This window comes from Pteronotus mesoamericanus, unplaced genomic scaffold (genome assembly GCF_021234165.1).
Source record: "Pteronotus mesoamericanus isolate MK-2021 breed Mesoamerican mustached bat unplaced genomic scaffold, CSHL_Meso_final scaffold_705, whole genome shotgun sequence".
Classification (NCBI taxonomy): Eukaryota; Metazoa; Chordata; class Mammalia; order Chiroptera; family Mormoopidae; genus Pteronotus; species Pteronotus mesoamericanus.
In genome coordinates, this window is record NW_026555326.1 from 12,418,742 (window position 1) to 12,433,827 (window position 15,086).

The 15,086-nt window shown below is 38.7% G+C and overlaps 1 protein-coding gene across 1 annotated transcript in view; it reads right to left on the bottom strand.

The window, feature by feature from the left end:
• Nucleotides 1-11,501: 11,501 nt before the first annotated feature.
• The window catches only part of CHD1L (chromodomain helicase DNA binding protein 1 like), an 80,132-nt gene continuing 76,547 nt past the window's right edge, over nucleotides 11,502-15,086 (bottom strand). The window contains exons 21-23 of the mRNA XM_054563282.1: nucleotides 13,640-13,754; nucleotides 12,679-12,787; nucleotides 11,502-11,816 (exon numbers count right to left, since the gene is read on the bottom strand). Of these exons, the coding sequence (XP_054419257.1) occupies nucleotides 11,774-11,816; nucleotides 12,679-12,787; nucleotides 13,640-13,754 (267 nt within the window). The 3' untranslated portion in view covers nucleotides 11,502-11,773. The remainder of the gene's footprint in view (nucleotides 11,817-12,678; nucleotides 12,788-13,639; nucleotides 13,755-15,086) is intronic.

Genomic DNA, 15,086 nt, shown 5'->3' on the forward strand with positions numbered 1-15,086 from the left:
CACAAGAGGATATGAAGAATACCATTTCTGAATTGAAGAACACAGTAGAAGGAATCCAAAGCAGGTTGGATGAAGCTGAGGATCGAATCAGTGAGATGGAGGATAAGATAGAAAAAAGCTCCCAGAAAGAAGAAGAAATGGAAACGATCCAATCAAAAAATGGGCCAAGGACTTGGGCAGACGCTTTTCCAAGGAGGAGATACAAGGGGCCCAGAGACATCTGAAAGGATGCTCAGCATCACTAGCCATCAGAGAAATGCAGATCAAAACCACCATGAGGTGCCACCTCACACCGGTCAGAATGGCCATCAGAAACAGATCAACAAACAACAGGTGCTGGCAAGGCTGTGGAGAAAAGGGAACCCTAGTACACTGTTGGTGGGAATGCAGACTGGTGCAGCCATTGTGGAAAGCAGTGTCGTATTTCCTCAAAAAGCTGAAAATGGAACTGCCTTTTGATCCAGTGATTCCCCTTCTGGGACTATACCCTAAGAATCCCAAAACGCCAATACAAAAGAACCTATGCACCCCAATGTTCATAACAGCACAATTTACAATAGCCAAGTGTTGGAAACAACCTAAATGCCCATCAGTAGATGACTGGATCAAAAAATTATGGTACATTTACACAATGGAATACTACACAGCAGAAAGAAAAAAAGAACTACTAAACTTCGCGACAGCATGGATGGAACTCGAGAGCATTATATTATGCGAAATAAGCCAGGGGGCGAAAAACAAATACCATATGATCTCACCTATAAGTGGATCCTAACCAACAATAAAAAGATGCAAGGAAAATAAGACCAGCAACACTGAAAGGAAAAGAAACCAACAGAGACAAGAGGGAAGGCAGGGGGGCGGGAGAAAAGGAAGGGAAGGGAAAGTCAAGGAACATATAGCAAGGACTCATGGACAAAACCAAAGGGGAAGAGTTGAGGGAGGGAGGGAGGGAGGAAGGGAGGGGGCAAGGGAAAGTGGTGAGGGTTAGGCAGAGACAAATGTATTTGAAAAAATAAATTAATTAAAAAAAGATTAATGAATCTGACAAAACTCTGACTAGACTCACTAAAAAAAAAGACTCAAACAAAATAAGAAATGAAAGTGAAGTTACCACAGAAACACAACAGTTCATAAAAGAATACTATGAAAGACATGCCACCAAATTCAATAACCTAAAAGAACCACTTCTAGGTTCCTAGAAATATATAATTTTCCTAGACTAAATCATGAAGACATAGAAAATCTAAATAGACCTATAAGCAGTGAAGAAATTGAAACAACCATCAAACCCGACCCCCAAAAAAAACCAAAGTTCAGGACCAGATGGCTTTAGTAGTGAGTTCTACCAAACATTCAAGGAACATCTGAAACCTATCCTTCTCAAACTCTGAACAAGAGGCAGTATTTCCTAACACATTTCAAAGGACTAACATAATCCTGACACCAAAGTCTGGCAAGAATCACACACACACAGCAGAACAAAATCTGTGATGGGTACGGATGCAAAATCCTAAACAAAATGCTATCTAGTCAAATACAACAATACATTAAAAAAAAAAAATACATCACAGTCAAATGGGTTTCATTCCAGGGGCACAAGGATGGTTCAACACATATATAGCGATCAATGTAATACATTACATTAACAAAACAAACGATAAAAAATCATATGGTCATATCAATAGATGCAGAAAAAGCATTTAAGATACAACATACATGTATGATTAAAACAATCAATGGGTATAGAAAGTACTTCAACATAATAAACACCATATGGCAAACCCTCAGCCAATATCGTGCTCAATGGCAAAAAAACTGAAAGCTTTTCCTTTAAGATCAGAAACAAGAGAAGGATGTACACTCTCACCACTCTTATTCAACCTAATACTGGAAATCCTTGAAATCAGGCAAAAGAAAGAAATAAAAGGCCTCTAAATTTGGAATGAAGAAGTAAAAGTGTAACTTTTGGCAGATGATACAATTCTTTATACAGAAAACCCTAAAGACTCCACCAAAAAACTATTAGAAACCATAAACAAATACAGTAAAGTTGTAGGATACAAAATCAATATACTAAAATCCACTACATTCTTATATAGTAACAATGAAATTACAGGGAAAAAAATGAAAAAAAATTCCTTTTGCAATTGCACCAAAAAGAATAAAATACCTAGAAATAAGCTTAACAAAGCATGTGAAAGACCTATACACTGAAAATTACAAAGCATTATTTAAAGAGATTGAAAAAGAATCAACATAGTTAAATGTCCATATTATCCAAAGCAATATACAGATTTAACGCAATCCCTATGTCATTTTTAGAGAAATAGAACAAAAAACCATCAGATTTCTATGGAACCACAAAAAGACCCCAAATAGTCAAAGCAATCCCGAGAAGGAAGAAAGAAGCTGAAGGTGTCACACTCCGATGTCAAATTATACTACAGGGCTATGATAATCAAAGCAGCATGGTACTGGCAGAAAAACAGATACACAGACCCATGGAACAGAATTGAGAGCCCAGAAATAAACTGACATGTATATGAGCAAATCGTTTTTTAAGAAAGGAACCAAAAATATGCAATGGAGAAAAGAAAGCATCTTCAGTAAGTGATGCTGGGAAAATAGAAAATCACATGCAAAGAACTAGACTACTGTGCTTCCCCATATAGAAAAATTAACTAAAAGTGCATAAAAAACCTAAATATAAGAACTGAAACAGTATATTACATGGAAGAAAACTTATGGACCTTGGTTTTAAAGAGAATTTTATGAATTTGACCGCAAAGACAAAGGAAATAAAGGCACACACAAAAAAAATCAATGGGACTGTATCAAACTAAAAAGCCTCTGCACAGCAGAAGTAACCACCACCAAGAAAGCAACCAACCAAATGGGAGAAGATATTTGCAAACAACTGTTCTGACAAAGGGATGATATCCAAAATATATAAAGAACTCATACAAGTTAACACCAAACAATCAAATTAAAAAATGGGCAAAGGACTTGAAGAGACACCTCTCCAAAGAAGACATCCAAAGGGCCAAAAGATACATGAATAGATGTTCAACTTGATTAGCTTTAAGGGAAATGCAAATCAAAACTACAATGAGATACCACCTCACAAGTGTTACAATGGCTTTTATCAACAAGATAGGTAGTAAGGTTGGAGAGATTATGGAGTAAAAGAAACCCTCATTCACTGCTGGTGGGACTATAAACCGGTATATACACTATGGTAAACACTATAGAGGCACCTCAAAAAATTAAGAGTAGTTACTGTATGACTCAGCAGCCCCCCTTCTGGGTATTTACCCCCAAAATTTGAAAACATTTAATCGCAAAGATATATATGCACCACTATGTTCACTGCAGCATCATACATGGTGGTCAAGACATGGAAACAACCCAAATGTCTTTTGATGGATGACTGTATAAAGATGTGGCACATATATACAATAGAATACAGACTACTACTCAGCCCTAAGAAAAGATGCAATACCATTTGTGACAACATGAATGGGTGTTTTTATAAAAAAATTCATTAGGTATTGGTTTTGGGTGTACAGCTTAGTGGTTAGACAATTATATAGTCTATGTAGCATTACCCTGATATTTCCAGTACCCCAACAGGAACCGTGCACTTACCACAATATTGTTGGAATCTTAAAAATATTGTGCTAATCAAAATAAGTCAGACTGAAAAAGTTAGGAACCATGTGATTTCACTCATTTGTGGAATATAAAAACCGAATGCAACAAATGAACAATCAAGAAAAACAAAAAAACCAAAAACACACACAGACAACAGTGTGGTAGTTACCAAAGGAAATGGGGGTCAGGGGTAGTAAAAGGGTAAAGAGGGTCAAACATACAGTGACAGAGAATATTTTGCTTTAGGTGGTGGGCATACAATGTAATATACAGATGATGCATTACAAAATTGTACACTTGAAACCTGTATAAAATCTTACTAATGTAGATTCAAGATGGGGGAGTGAGTGGAAGTCACACTGACTTCCTCCCAGGACCAATCAGGAATTACAACTGAATTGTGGTGAAATCACCTGGAAAACAACTGACAATAGTGAGAGAGGAGCCTTAAAACTTTGGACAGAGGAATCAGCTTTAGCACAACCTAACTGGTAAGCAGTGTGGTTGAGGCTCGGGAAGGTCGGCTAGGCGCCCATGGGCAGCAGTGCCAGAGGGATATTGAAATGGCCACTTAGAACCCCCTGAGAAGAGCACTGTCTAAACAATAGGCAGAGATCTCCAGCCTACAGCACCAGAGCCCAGGCAGCACACAAAGAGCCAGCTGCGAAAAGCAGCAGGGTGCTCTCTGCCAGAGACGCATGGCTGGGGACACAGGAGCCCTTTAAAGAGCCAGTGCAAAAAATTTGTAGTGGCAGCCACTTACCCTGGGCTCCGGCAGGGGCGGGAGCAGAGTGGGCTGTAGCAGCCTGAGGAGAGACTAGGGTAAGAGGCTTTGGGGAGAGGACTGAGAAAATGGCTGACCGGGACCTGATGCTGACTCACCCCATCATTATGCAGCTGACATCTTGCTTGGGCAGACCACTTCCCTAAGCGGCAAGAGCATGAAGGACACAGTAACCCTACCCCAGCATTGCACAGGCCTGGGTGCCGAGTACAGAGTGGCAATTACAGATAGTAGATCCTAGGCTAAAGGGGACAGAGTGGTCTGGAGTCGCTTGAGGAGAGTCTGGATACGGAGGCAATGGGGAGAGAACTGAGAGAGTAGCCAGGGAGGTCCTAGTGCTCACTCCTCCCCCATACAGCAGCAGCCATCTTGCTCAGGCAGAACATTCCCAAGCATCAACAGCATGAAAGGACATAATAGCCAAGCCCCTAGGAGGCTCGACTCTGGCCCAGTATTGTGCAGGCCCGTGTACTGAGTACAGAGCAGCAGTTACAGATAGTAGATACCTGGCTAATGGGTACATGGAGTAGTCTAGAGATGCTTGAGGAAAGTCTGGAGATGGAGGCGTTGAGAAGAGAAGTGAGGGGTACGTGTGGGGATCCTGGTGCTCACTGCTAACCCACACAGCTGTAGCCGTCTTGCTCAGTCAGACCACTGTCCTGAGTGGCAACAGTGTGTAGGGACACAATAACCTCCCCCGGGCCCAGTGTTGGGCAAGCCTGACTGCTGAGTACAGCAAGCAGTTACAGATGGTAGATACATTGCTAAAGAGGATGCAGAGTGGGCTAGAGATGTTTGAGGAAAGCCTGCAGATGGAGATACTGGGGAGAGAACTGACGGAGTAGCCAGGCAATCCAGGTGCTGACTCCTCCCCCATACAACAGCAGCAATCTTGCTCAAGCAGACAGCTCCCCGGAGTGGGGGCAGCATCAAAAGACACAACAGCCCCACCCCCAGGAGGGACTCTGCCTAGCCCTGACTGCTGAGGGCAGAGAGATGACACTAACAACTGGAGGAGACATACACAGACAGCAGATTCCTGGAAGTCTCTTAAAAACTGCTTAAGGCCAGATGGGGCCAGCGGTTGACATGGTCAGAGGCTGATCCAGAAAGAAATAAAATGAAAATACTCGGTCCCCTACCATAAAATTTCATACCACAAAGTGAACAACTCAAGACAGGTCAATTTAAGAAGCAGAAGCAAAAAAAATAAGTTTCACAACTAATGGGAAGAAAAAGAAACACCCCACAATATAAGGGAAAGGAGGAATCCCCACAAAGAGAACTAAATGACATAGAGCCAAGAAAACTATCAGATATTGAGTTCAAAACAACGGTTCTAAGGAAGCTCAACGAGCTCAGTAAGCTCAAAGAGAATTACCAATAACTAAAGGGAAACTACGAGGAACTTATTATAAATTATATCAGCATGAAAAAGGACATAGAAACTAGCAATAATAGGCAGGAGGAAATGAAGAATACAATATCTAAATTGAAGAACACAGTAGAAGGAATAAAGAGCAGGCTTGATGAAGCACAGGATCAAATGAGTGAGCTGGAGGATAAGGTAGAAAAAATCCCCTAAAGAGCAAGAAAATGAAAAAAGACTCAATAAGAAGGAAGAGGCATTGAGAGAAATGCAGGACAACCTGAAACGTAATAATATCTGTATAATAGAGATACCAGAAGGAGAAGAGGCACAAGGGAGAGAGGACCTGTTTGAAAAAGTAATGATGGAAAACTTCCCTAACTGGAGGAGAGAAAAAGCCATACAATTCCAGAAGCACAAGGGTCCCATTCAAGAAGAACCCAATGAGGCACACTCCAAGACCCATCATTAAAATGGCAAGTATCAAACACAATAAGAGAATTCTAAAGGCAACAAGGGAGAAACTGGTAATAATATACAAGACAGCCCCATTATGGCTAGCAGCTGACTTCTCAACAGAAACACTGCAAGCCAGAAGGGAATGGCAAGAAATATTTCAAGTCATGAAAAGCAAGGGCCTGCAGCCAACACTACTCTATCCAGCAAGACTCTCAATTAAAATGGAAGGCGAAGTAAGGAGTTTCACAGACAAAAACAGAAGTCTAAAAGAATTCACCTCCACCAAACCAGCACTATAAGATATGCTAAAGGGACTGGTTTAAGAAGATGAAGAAAAAGGGTGAGAAAGAGAAGAACAGAGGTACAAAGGGAAAAAAATGAATAAGTACCTATCAATAATAACTTTAAATATCAATGGATTAAATGTCCCAATCATAAGACATATGATAGCTGAATGGGTAAGAAAAAATAACCCTCACATATGCTGCCTATAAGAGACCCACCTCAGAACAAAAGACCTACACAGATTGAAAGTAAAGGGATGGGAAAAAATATTCCAAGCAAATAGACAGGGGAAAAACAGCAGGGGAGGCAATACTTATATCAGACAAAACAATTTTCAAAAGAAAGGCCAAAAAAAGAGACCCAGAAGGACACTTTATAATACTCAAAGGAAGAATCCATGTAGAAGACATAAACATTGTAAACATATATAAACCCAACAGAGGAGCACCCAAATATATAAGGAAAATCTTGGGGACTTCAAGAAAGATAAAGACAGGAACACCTTGAGAGTAGGGGATTTTAACACCCCACCGTCAAAAATGGACAGATCTTCCAAACAAAACATAAACAAGGATATGGTGGAACCGAAAGACGCATTAGATCAAATGCATTTAACTGACATACATAGAACCTTTCATCCCCAAAAAGCAAAATATGCATTCTTTCCAAATGCACACAGAATATTTTCAAAGAGAAACCACATGATAGGACACAAAACAAGCCTCAACAAACTCAGGAAAATCGAAATAATAACAAGCAGTTTTTTGGACTACAAGGGCTTGAAACTAGCACCCAATCTCAAGTAAAAACTCAAAAACATTCAAACTCATAGAGACTGAATGGCATGCTATTAAACAATGAGTGGGTCAATAATGAGATCAAAGAAGAAATCAAAAAGTTTCTAGAAACAAATGAAAATGAACACAAAACACTCCAAAACCTATGGGACACAGCAAAGGCAGTCCTGAGAGGGGAGTTCATAGCAATACAGGCTTACCTAAAAAAGACAGAAACATTTCAAAAAATGACCTGACCCTCCAGCTTCAAGAACTGGAGAAACAGCAACAAATAAAGCCCAGAACAAATAGAAAAGGAAATAATCAACATCAGAGCAGAACTGAATGACACAGAGATGAAAAGAACAACTCAAAGGATCAACAAATCCAGGAGCTGGTTCTTTGAAAAGATAAAATAAATAAACCTTTAAGCAGACTCATCAAGAAAAAAAGGGACAGGACACAAATAAATAATATCGAAATGAAAGAGGAGAAATAACAGCTGATATCACAGAAATACAAAAAATTGTAAGAAATTACTATGAACAATTATATGCCAAGAAATGTGAAAACCTCCATGAAATGGACAAATTTCTTGAAAAATATAACCTTCCAACACTGAATGAAGAAGAAGCAGAAAGCCTGAACAGACTGGTAACAGCTGGTGAAATTGAAGTAGTCATCAAAAAACTCCCGGCACACAAAAGCCCTGGACGGGACCATTTCACAGGAGAATGTTACAAAACTTTAAGGAAGAACTAACCCCTGTCCTTCTCAGACTATTCCAAAAAACCCAAGGAAGAGGGAAAACTCCTAAACTCTTTTTATGAGGCCACGATCATCCTAATCCCAAAACCAGATAAAGACACAACAAAGAAAGCAAGCTACAGGCCAATATCGCTGATAAGCATAGACACTAAAATCCTCAAAAAATATTGGCAAACCTCACCCAACAATACATTAAAAAGATTTTCCACCACGATCAAGTGGGATTCATCCCAGGGATGCAAGGATGGTTCAATATTCGCAAATCAATAAATGGGATACATCACAGAAACAAAAGGAAAGATAAAAATCAGATGATCATACCAATAGATGAGGAAAAGGCATTTGATAAAGTACAGCACCCATTTATGATAAAAACACTCAAAAGAGTGGGAATAAAGGGAGCATACCTCAACATAAGATAGGCTATATATGAAAAACCTACACCCAACATCATACTCAATGGGCAAAAACTAAAAGCTTTCCCACTAAGATCAGGACAAAGACAAGGATGTCCGCTTTCACCACTTCTAGTCAACATAGTATTGGAAGTTCCGCCACAGTGATCAGAGAATAAAAAGAAATAAAAGGCATCCAAATTGGAAAGGAGGAAGTAAAACTCTCGCTGTTTGCAGATGACATGATAGTGCACACAGAAAACCCCATAGACGCCACCAAAACACTACTCAATCTATTAAGTGAATTGGCAAAACAGCAGGATATAAAATCAATATTCAGAAATTGAAGGCAGTTTTGTACATCAACAGTGAAGTATCAGAAGCAGAAATCAGGGAAAAAATCCCCTTTGCTATAGCAACAAGAAAAATAAAGTACCTAGGAAGAAACTTAACCAAGGAGGTAAAAGACCTGTAGACAGAAAACTACACAACACTGAAGAAAGAAACTAAGAAAGACACAAATTAATGGAAGCATATACCCTGTACATGGACTGCAAGAATTATCATTATCAAAATGTCCATACTACCCCAAGCAATTTAGAGATTCAACACAATCCCTATTAAAACAATGACTTATAACACAGATATAGAACAAACATTTCAAAAATTTATATGGAACCATAAATGACTCCAAGTGGCTGCAGCATTTTTGAGAAAGAAAACAAAGCAGGAGGGATCACAATACCTGACATTAAACTATATTACAAGACCACTGTAATCAAAACAGCCTGGCACTGGCTTAAGAACAAACACATAGATCCATGGAACAGAACAGAGAGCCCAGAAATAAACCAACATCTCTCTGGTCAATTTATATTTGACAAAGGGTGCAGAAGCATAAAATGGAGTAAAAGTGGCCTCTTCAACAAATGGTGCTGGGAGAGCTGGACAACTACATGCAAAAACCTGAAATTCGACCACCATCTTACAACATATAAAAAAATAAACTCAAGATGGATAAAAGACTTAAATATAAGTCGCAACATCATAAAAGTCCTAGAGGAGAACATAGGCAGGAAATGTTCAGATATCCCACACAGCAATATTTTCACTGATATGTCTCGTGTAGCAAGGGACATAAAGAAAAGAATAAACTGGGACTTCACCATAACAAGAAGCCTCTGCATGGCTAAAGAAAACATCAGCAAAATGAAAAGGGAGCCAACCATATTGGAAAATACATTTGCCAATGATACCTCAGACGGAGGTTTGATCTCCATAATATATAAAGAACTCACATGCCTCTACTCCAGGAAGACAAACAATCCAATTAACAAATAGGCAAAGGACCTGAACAGACACTTCAAGGAGGACATACACAGGGCCCAGAGACATATGAAAGGATGCTCTTCATCACTAGCCATCAGAGAAATTCAAATTAAAACCACTTCACACCAATCAGAATGGCCATCATAAATAAATCAACAAACAACAGGTGTCAGTGAGGTTGTGGAGAAAAGGGAACCCTAATACAGTGTTGGTGGGAATACAGACTGATGCAGCCACAAAACTGAAGAATTTCCTCAAAAAGCTAAAAATGCAACTGCCTTTTGACCCAGCAATTCCACTGCTGGGATTATACCCTAAGAATCCCAAAACATCAATTCAAAGGAATCTATGCACCCCAATGTTCGTAGCAGCACAATTTACAATAGTCAAGTGCTGGAAGCAACTTAAGTGCCTGTCAGTAAATGAGTGGATCAAAAACTATGGTACATCTACACAATGGAATACTATGCAGCAGAAAAAAAGAAAGAGCTACTACCCTTCGCAATGGCATGGATGGAACTGAAGAGCATTATGCTAAGTGAAGTAATCCAGGGGGGTGAAAGACAAATACCATATGATCTCATCTGGAAGTGGAACCTAATCAGCAAAGCAAGCTGGTAAGGAAAATATGACCAGCAACATTGAAAGAAAGAAGAAACCAACAGAGACAGGAGGGAAGGAAGGAGGGGGATAGCAGGGAGGGGAAGGGGAAGGGTCATATCAAGGAACAGGTGTGAAGGACACATGGACGAAGCCAAGTTGGGGAAGGATTGGTGGGGGGGAAGTATGGGTGGGTGTGGCAGGGGAGGGTAAAGTGGTGGCGGGTAAATGGAAATAAATGTATTGGAACAATAAAAAAGTTCAAAAAAATATTACTAATGTCACCTTAATAAATTGTTGATAATAAATTATCAACAGGAACAAAAAAGCTACAGTTTATATGGTGTCTCCCCCATGATTCCCACTCTAGTGGTCTCACCCCTTGCCCCTCCCCATTCAGACATTCTGTGTCAACTTTTGGCACTTACACGATTCCCCTTTTTTCTTGAAGCTGAGGTAAATTTGAAGGAAAGGGGGATGGAGATCCTCTTGGTTTTTTTTTTAGTCACATGTGAAGTGTCCCTAGGCCAATGTGTATTCTTAATTTATTCATTTTTTAATCCTCATCCAAGGACATTGTTTTCATTGCTTCGAGAGAGAGAGAGAGGGATAGAGGAACATCAATGTGAAAGAACAAATATCGACTAGTTGCCTCCTGCACGCACCCCAACTAGAGCACAAACCCAGAACCTAGGTATGTACTCTGACCAGGGATTGAACCCGCAACTTTTGGTTTACAGGATGATGCTCCAACCAACTAAGCCACACTGGCCAGGGCCAATGTGTATTCTTTTAGCTCTGCAGGATGAGGAGAGTGAAAAGAAGGGCAGGAGAGTCTCCCCTTGTCTGGATCAGGAACTTCATTTCTCAGACTCTGCCCCTCAATCCAATCTTTCCAAGGTATGAATTGGCTGAGGGTGTTTGCTTCTCTCAATGCAACCCTGCTCTATTACCTTTCATTAATCCCTAATTCATATGGCCTTTCCCTCAATAAAGAAATCAGTCTGATGGAATAAAGGAAAACTAGATAGGGAGAAAGAAAGCAATAAAGCCATTAGAAATAGAAAATTTATTGTAATTCATATAGCTATGCAAACTGGGGCCCCAAGAAGCTGACAAAGGACTTTGGCAACAAAGTTGTATATGCCTATGTTATTGGTACCAAACCAGAAGAACAAAATTAGAATTCAGAAAAAGGAGTATCTCAGAGGCCCACCAGATCCCAATTCCTTTTTGAAATACTCAATTACAGTAGTTCTGGCAAAAATCTTATCTGGTTGCTGCAGCCTGGATCTGAGGTGGGGCCAACTGAATGTTAAGGCACCAGCTGCCCTGAGGAGGAAGACAAGTACTATGAATGAGGGATGGCAGCCTTGTTTCTAGGAAAGTAATATCTGATAAGGATAGTCAAGGAAACTACATTTCATCACTTTAAAATCAACTTTACTAAAACTACTAGTTACCTAGTTTAGTAATTGTCGTAGTAACCACTTCAGAAATAGTATGCCTTTAATTCCCTTTCACCGCATCATAAATCCTTCAGAGGCTGTTAGTAATTGTTGCTATTGTTGATGTGCTAAAACATTTTTGATACTGGATGAATTGTGCACAGGTGTAAGACATAATTTCTCTGCTGAGTTTTTATAATGATTTAAATACCTTGAAAACCACCACTGAGTAAATTAATTCCAGTTAAGTAAAAATATAGAGTTTTCTATATAACATTTATGTGTCACTTCTGCTCCTTCTAGTGATTTTGGACTGAGTGTAATAATTCACACAATTCTCACTTACACAGTAAAGAGGTCATTATAAGAAAATACTAGCCTAGCAAAACTAGATTACATCCTAATGGTCAAAATGAATTTCACAGTGCTCCTCAAGAATACATTTAATACAGAATAAAGTAGTTTATGTGTCTGTTCTAGTGAACTGAGTGAAGTTTCCAGTTGTCTCAAAGTGTTCCAGAGAAGCAATGTGAAAAAGAGTCAATGTTACCAAATGGCAATTGTTCAAATGACACCCTTTCATGTATCTTTTAATCTAGCTGTTGGCATCCAGGAAGGCTTGGATGTATTGGTTTCCTTCCATAGATACAAGTTAGAAAGTGCTTCCTAGAATTTCTCTCACTGAAGACTGGAAGAATGGAAAGTGTGGCTAGGAAGACTTGGTATGGATTAAATAGTGATACCAGAATATGTAAGACATTTCCCTTTTGAGCTGGGAGGGGACACTATAAGAGCAACAGAAGGATACATGTAAGTTGGGATGCCTTTTGCAGCCAAGTACTTCCGTATAAGTCGCTCAGTGCCATACCAGTTAAAACCTTTCGTGGCATGTCCAATGCGTGGAAGATGGACACTTGCTGTTGAAAAGAAAAAGGATAGATTATGATGTTTTCCTTCATCAAAAAATGATTGATGGATAGAATATATACGTAGGAGAAAATAATCTTTACTCTTACTTTGTGGTTTCCAATGAACCAAATGTATATAATCATGGAGTGTCCCACTCAAAGCATACAATTATAATGTCATAAATAATCTGGGAAAGGACTGTAATAGGGAAAAATAATTCTACTCAACATAAGGACCTACAGGCCTACAACGTGCAGTGGAAACAGAACATGATTGATGGTTGAGATGTAATTAAAATAAGCAAAGATTCTTTAAAAAGTCAATCAGTTCAACAAACTCTGAGATACACCAGGTTTGGAAACAACACTAAACTATGGTTTTTGAAAGATAATTGTCTGCTTCTGTGGACTGTAATAGACAAGCATTTTCCAACTGCATATGACCAGTTCACCTCTGGTGCTCTGCCTCCTAATCCATAAAATCATGATATAAATACCCCAGTGACCTGGAAAGGAAAAAGGGCTTTACAAATATAAGATGACAAGTTGGTTACTTCTGTTGCCTCTCATATTGGGACTTACTTTTACACTTCAACTACTGTCACTTCCATGATTCCCCTTTTTTATTGAAGCTGAAGTAAATTTGAAGGAAAGGGGGCTAGAAATACTCTTGTTTTTTTGTAGTCACATGTGAAGTGTCCCTAGGCCAATGTGTATTGTTAACTTATTCATTTGTTTATCCTCATCCAAGGACAATGTAGATTGAACAGGTTCTTGACTCTTAACCTCCCCTTAAAAAATCACACCACATGCTTGTAACCAGAAATCCATCTGTTCCTGAGTACAAATTGAAGAGCTTACCTTTCTTTTTCTTTGCTGCTAAAAGTATCTTCTTCAGACCCTTTTCCAGGGCTGCCATCTTGATGCCAGACAGGACATTGGAGGAATCACGGTGCTGAGCCACAATCAAGGCCAACTAGAAGAAACCATCATTAATAGCTGACATGGCATGAGATGGCTACACAGCCAACTAAGTGACCTGCCCTTGGAGGGGGTGTGAGCAGTCCCCAAATAGGTATAGCCCTTTATGAATCGCCTGGGTTTTAGCTCAATCTCTTTTGAATGCTCTGCCTGAACAGCCCTGCATTACCAAATCTATGATTTCAAACCCCATCATAATTGTTTTATATCTTATTTTGTGGCAACTTTATATAAGCTTCTTTCAACCACTGTCCTCTTTCCCCCTCCCTTCTGGTTACTTTCAGTCAGCTCCATGTTTCTATGTCTGTGGTTTATTTTGTTTGTTAGTTTATTCTGTTGAACAGAGTCCACTTATAGGTGAGATCATATGGTAACTGTCTTTCATCAACTGGCTTATTTCACTTAGCTTAATATTCTCCAGTTCCATCCATGTTGTCACAAAAGGTAGGAGTTCCATCTCTCTCTCTCTCTCCTTCTTTCTTTTCTTCTTTCTTTCTTTCATGCAGATTGAGTTTATTTACTTTTTTAAATGTCAAAGTTAATCATAAAATATTAAAAAATTTAAAACCATTATAAAGTGTCAGCAATTAAACCATCGTGACACTAAAACAGAAATAATCAAGTAGATCAATGAAATATAATGAGCATTCTAGAGACAAACATATGTATCTGTCTAACAATGTAATATATGATTAAGTTGATATTTCAAATCAGTAGGTAAAATAAGGCTTATTCCACCAATAAGGTGCATGGACCACTGTTACTTGAAATAAAACAAATATAGAACCCTATTTCACATATTATACAAGAAATATCCAGGTGAGTTAAAAATCAATATGTAGAATCTAAAGAGTTTTAGGAAAAAATACAAACTAGTATTTTTCTTACCCTGAAATAAAATATTCAAACCCAGAAGCTGTAAAATATTGACAATATACCTGTATTAACATTTAAGACTGTACAGTAATATACATATAAAAAAAGTTACAGGACAAGTAATAGGAAAGTATTTGCAACACATTTAAAAAAGGGTTAATGGTTTGTGTTTTGTATTTTTTTAGGGAAAAAATTCTATAAACATTTAATCAAAAAAATGGGTAAAGAATACCAAAAAGTCCTTTAAAGCTTTTTAAAATAGAGATAAGCAAGAAAGTTACAAAAACGGGTTTAGTTTCAACAAATAATAAAGGAACAATTAAAATAACACATTATTGTCACAATCAGATTAATACGTATTAAAAACATTGGTAATATCAAGTATTGGTGACTGTGAAAGGAAATGGGTGTTCATAGACTCTTTTTTTTCATACTAAAGCAGTCCCTTTAG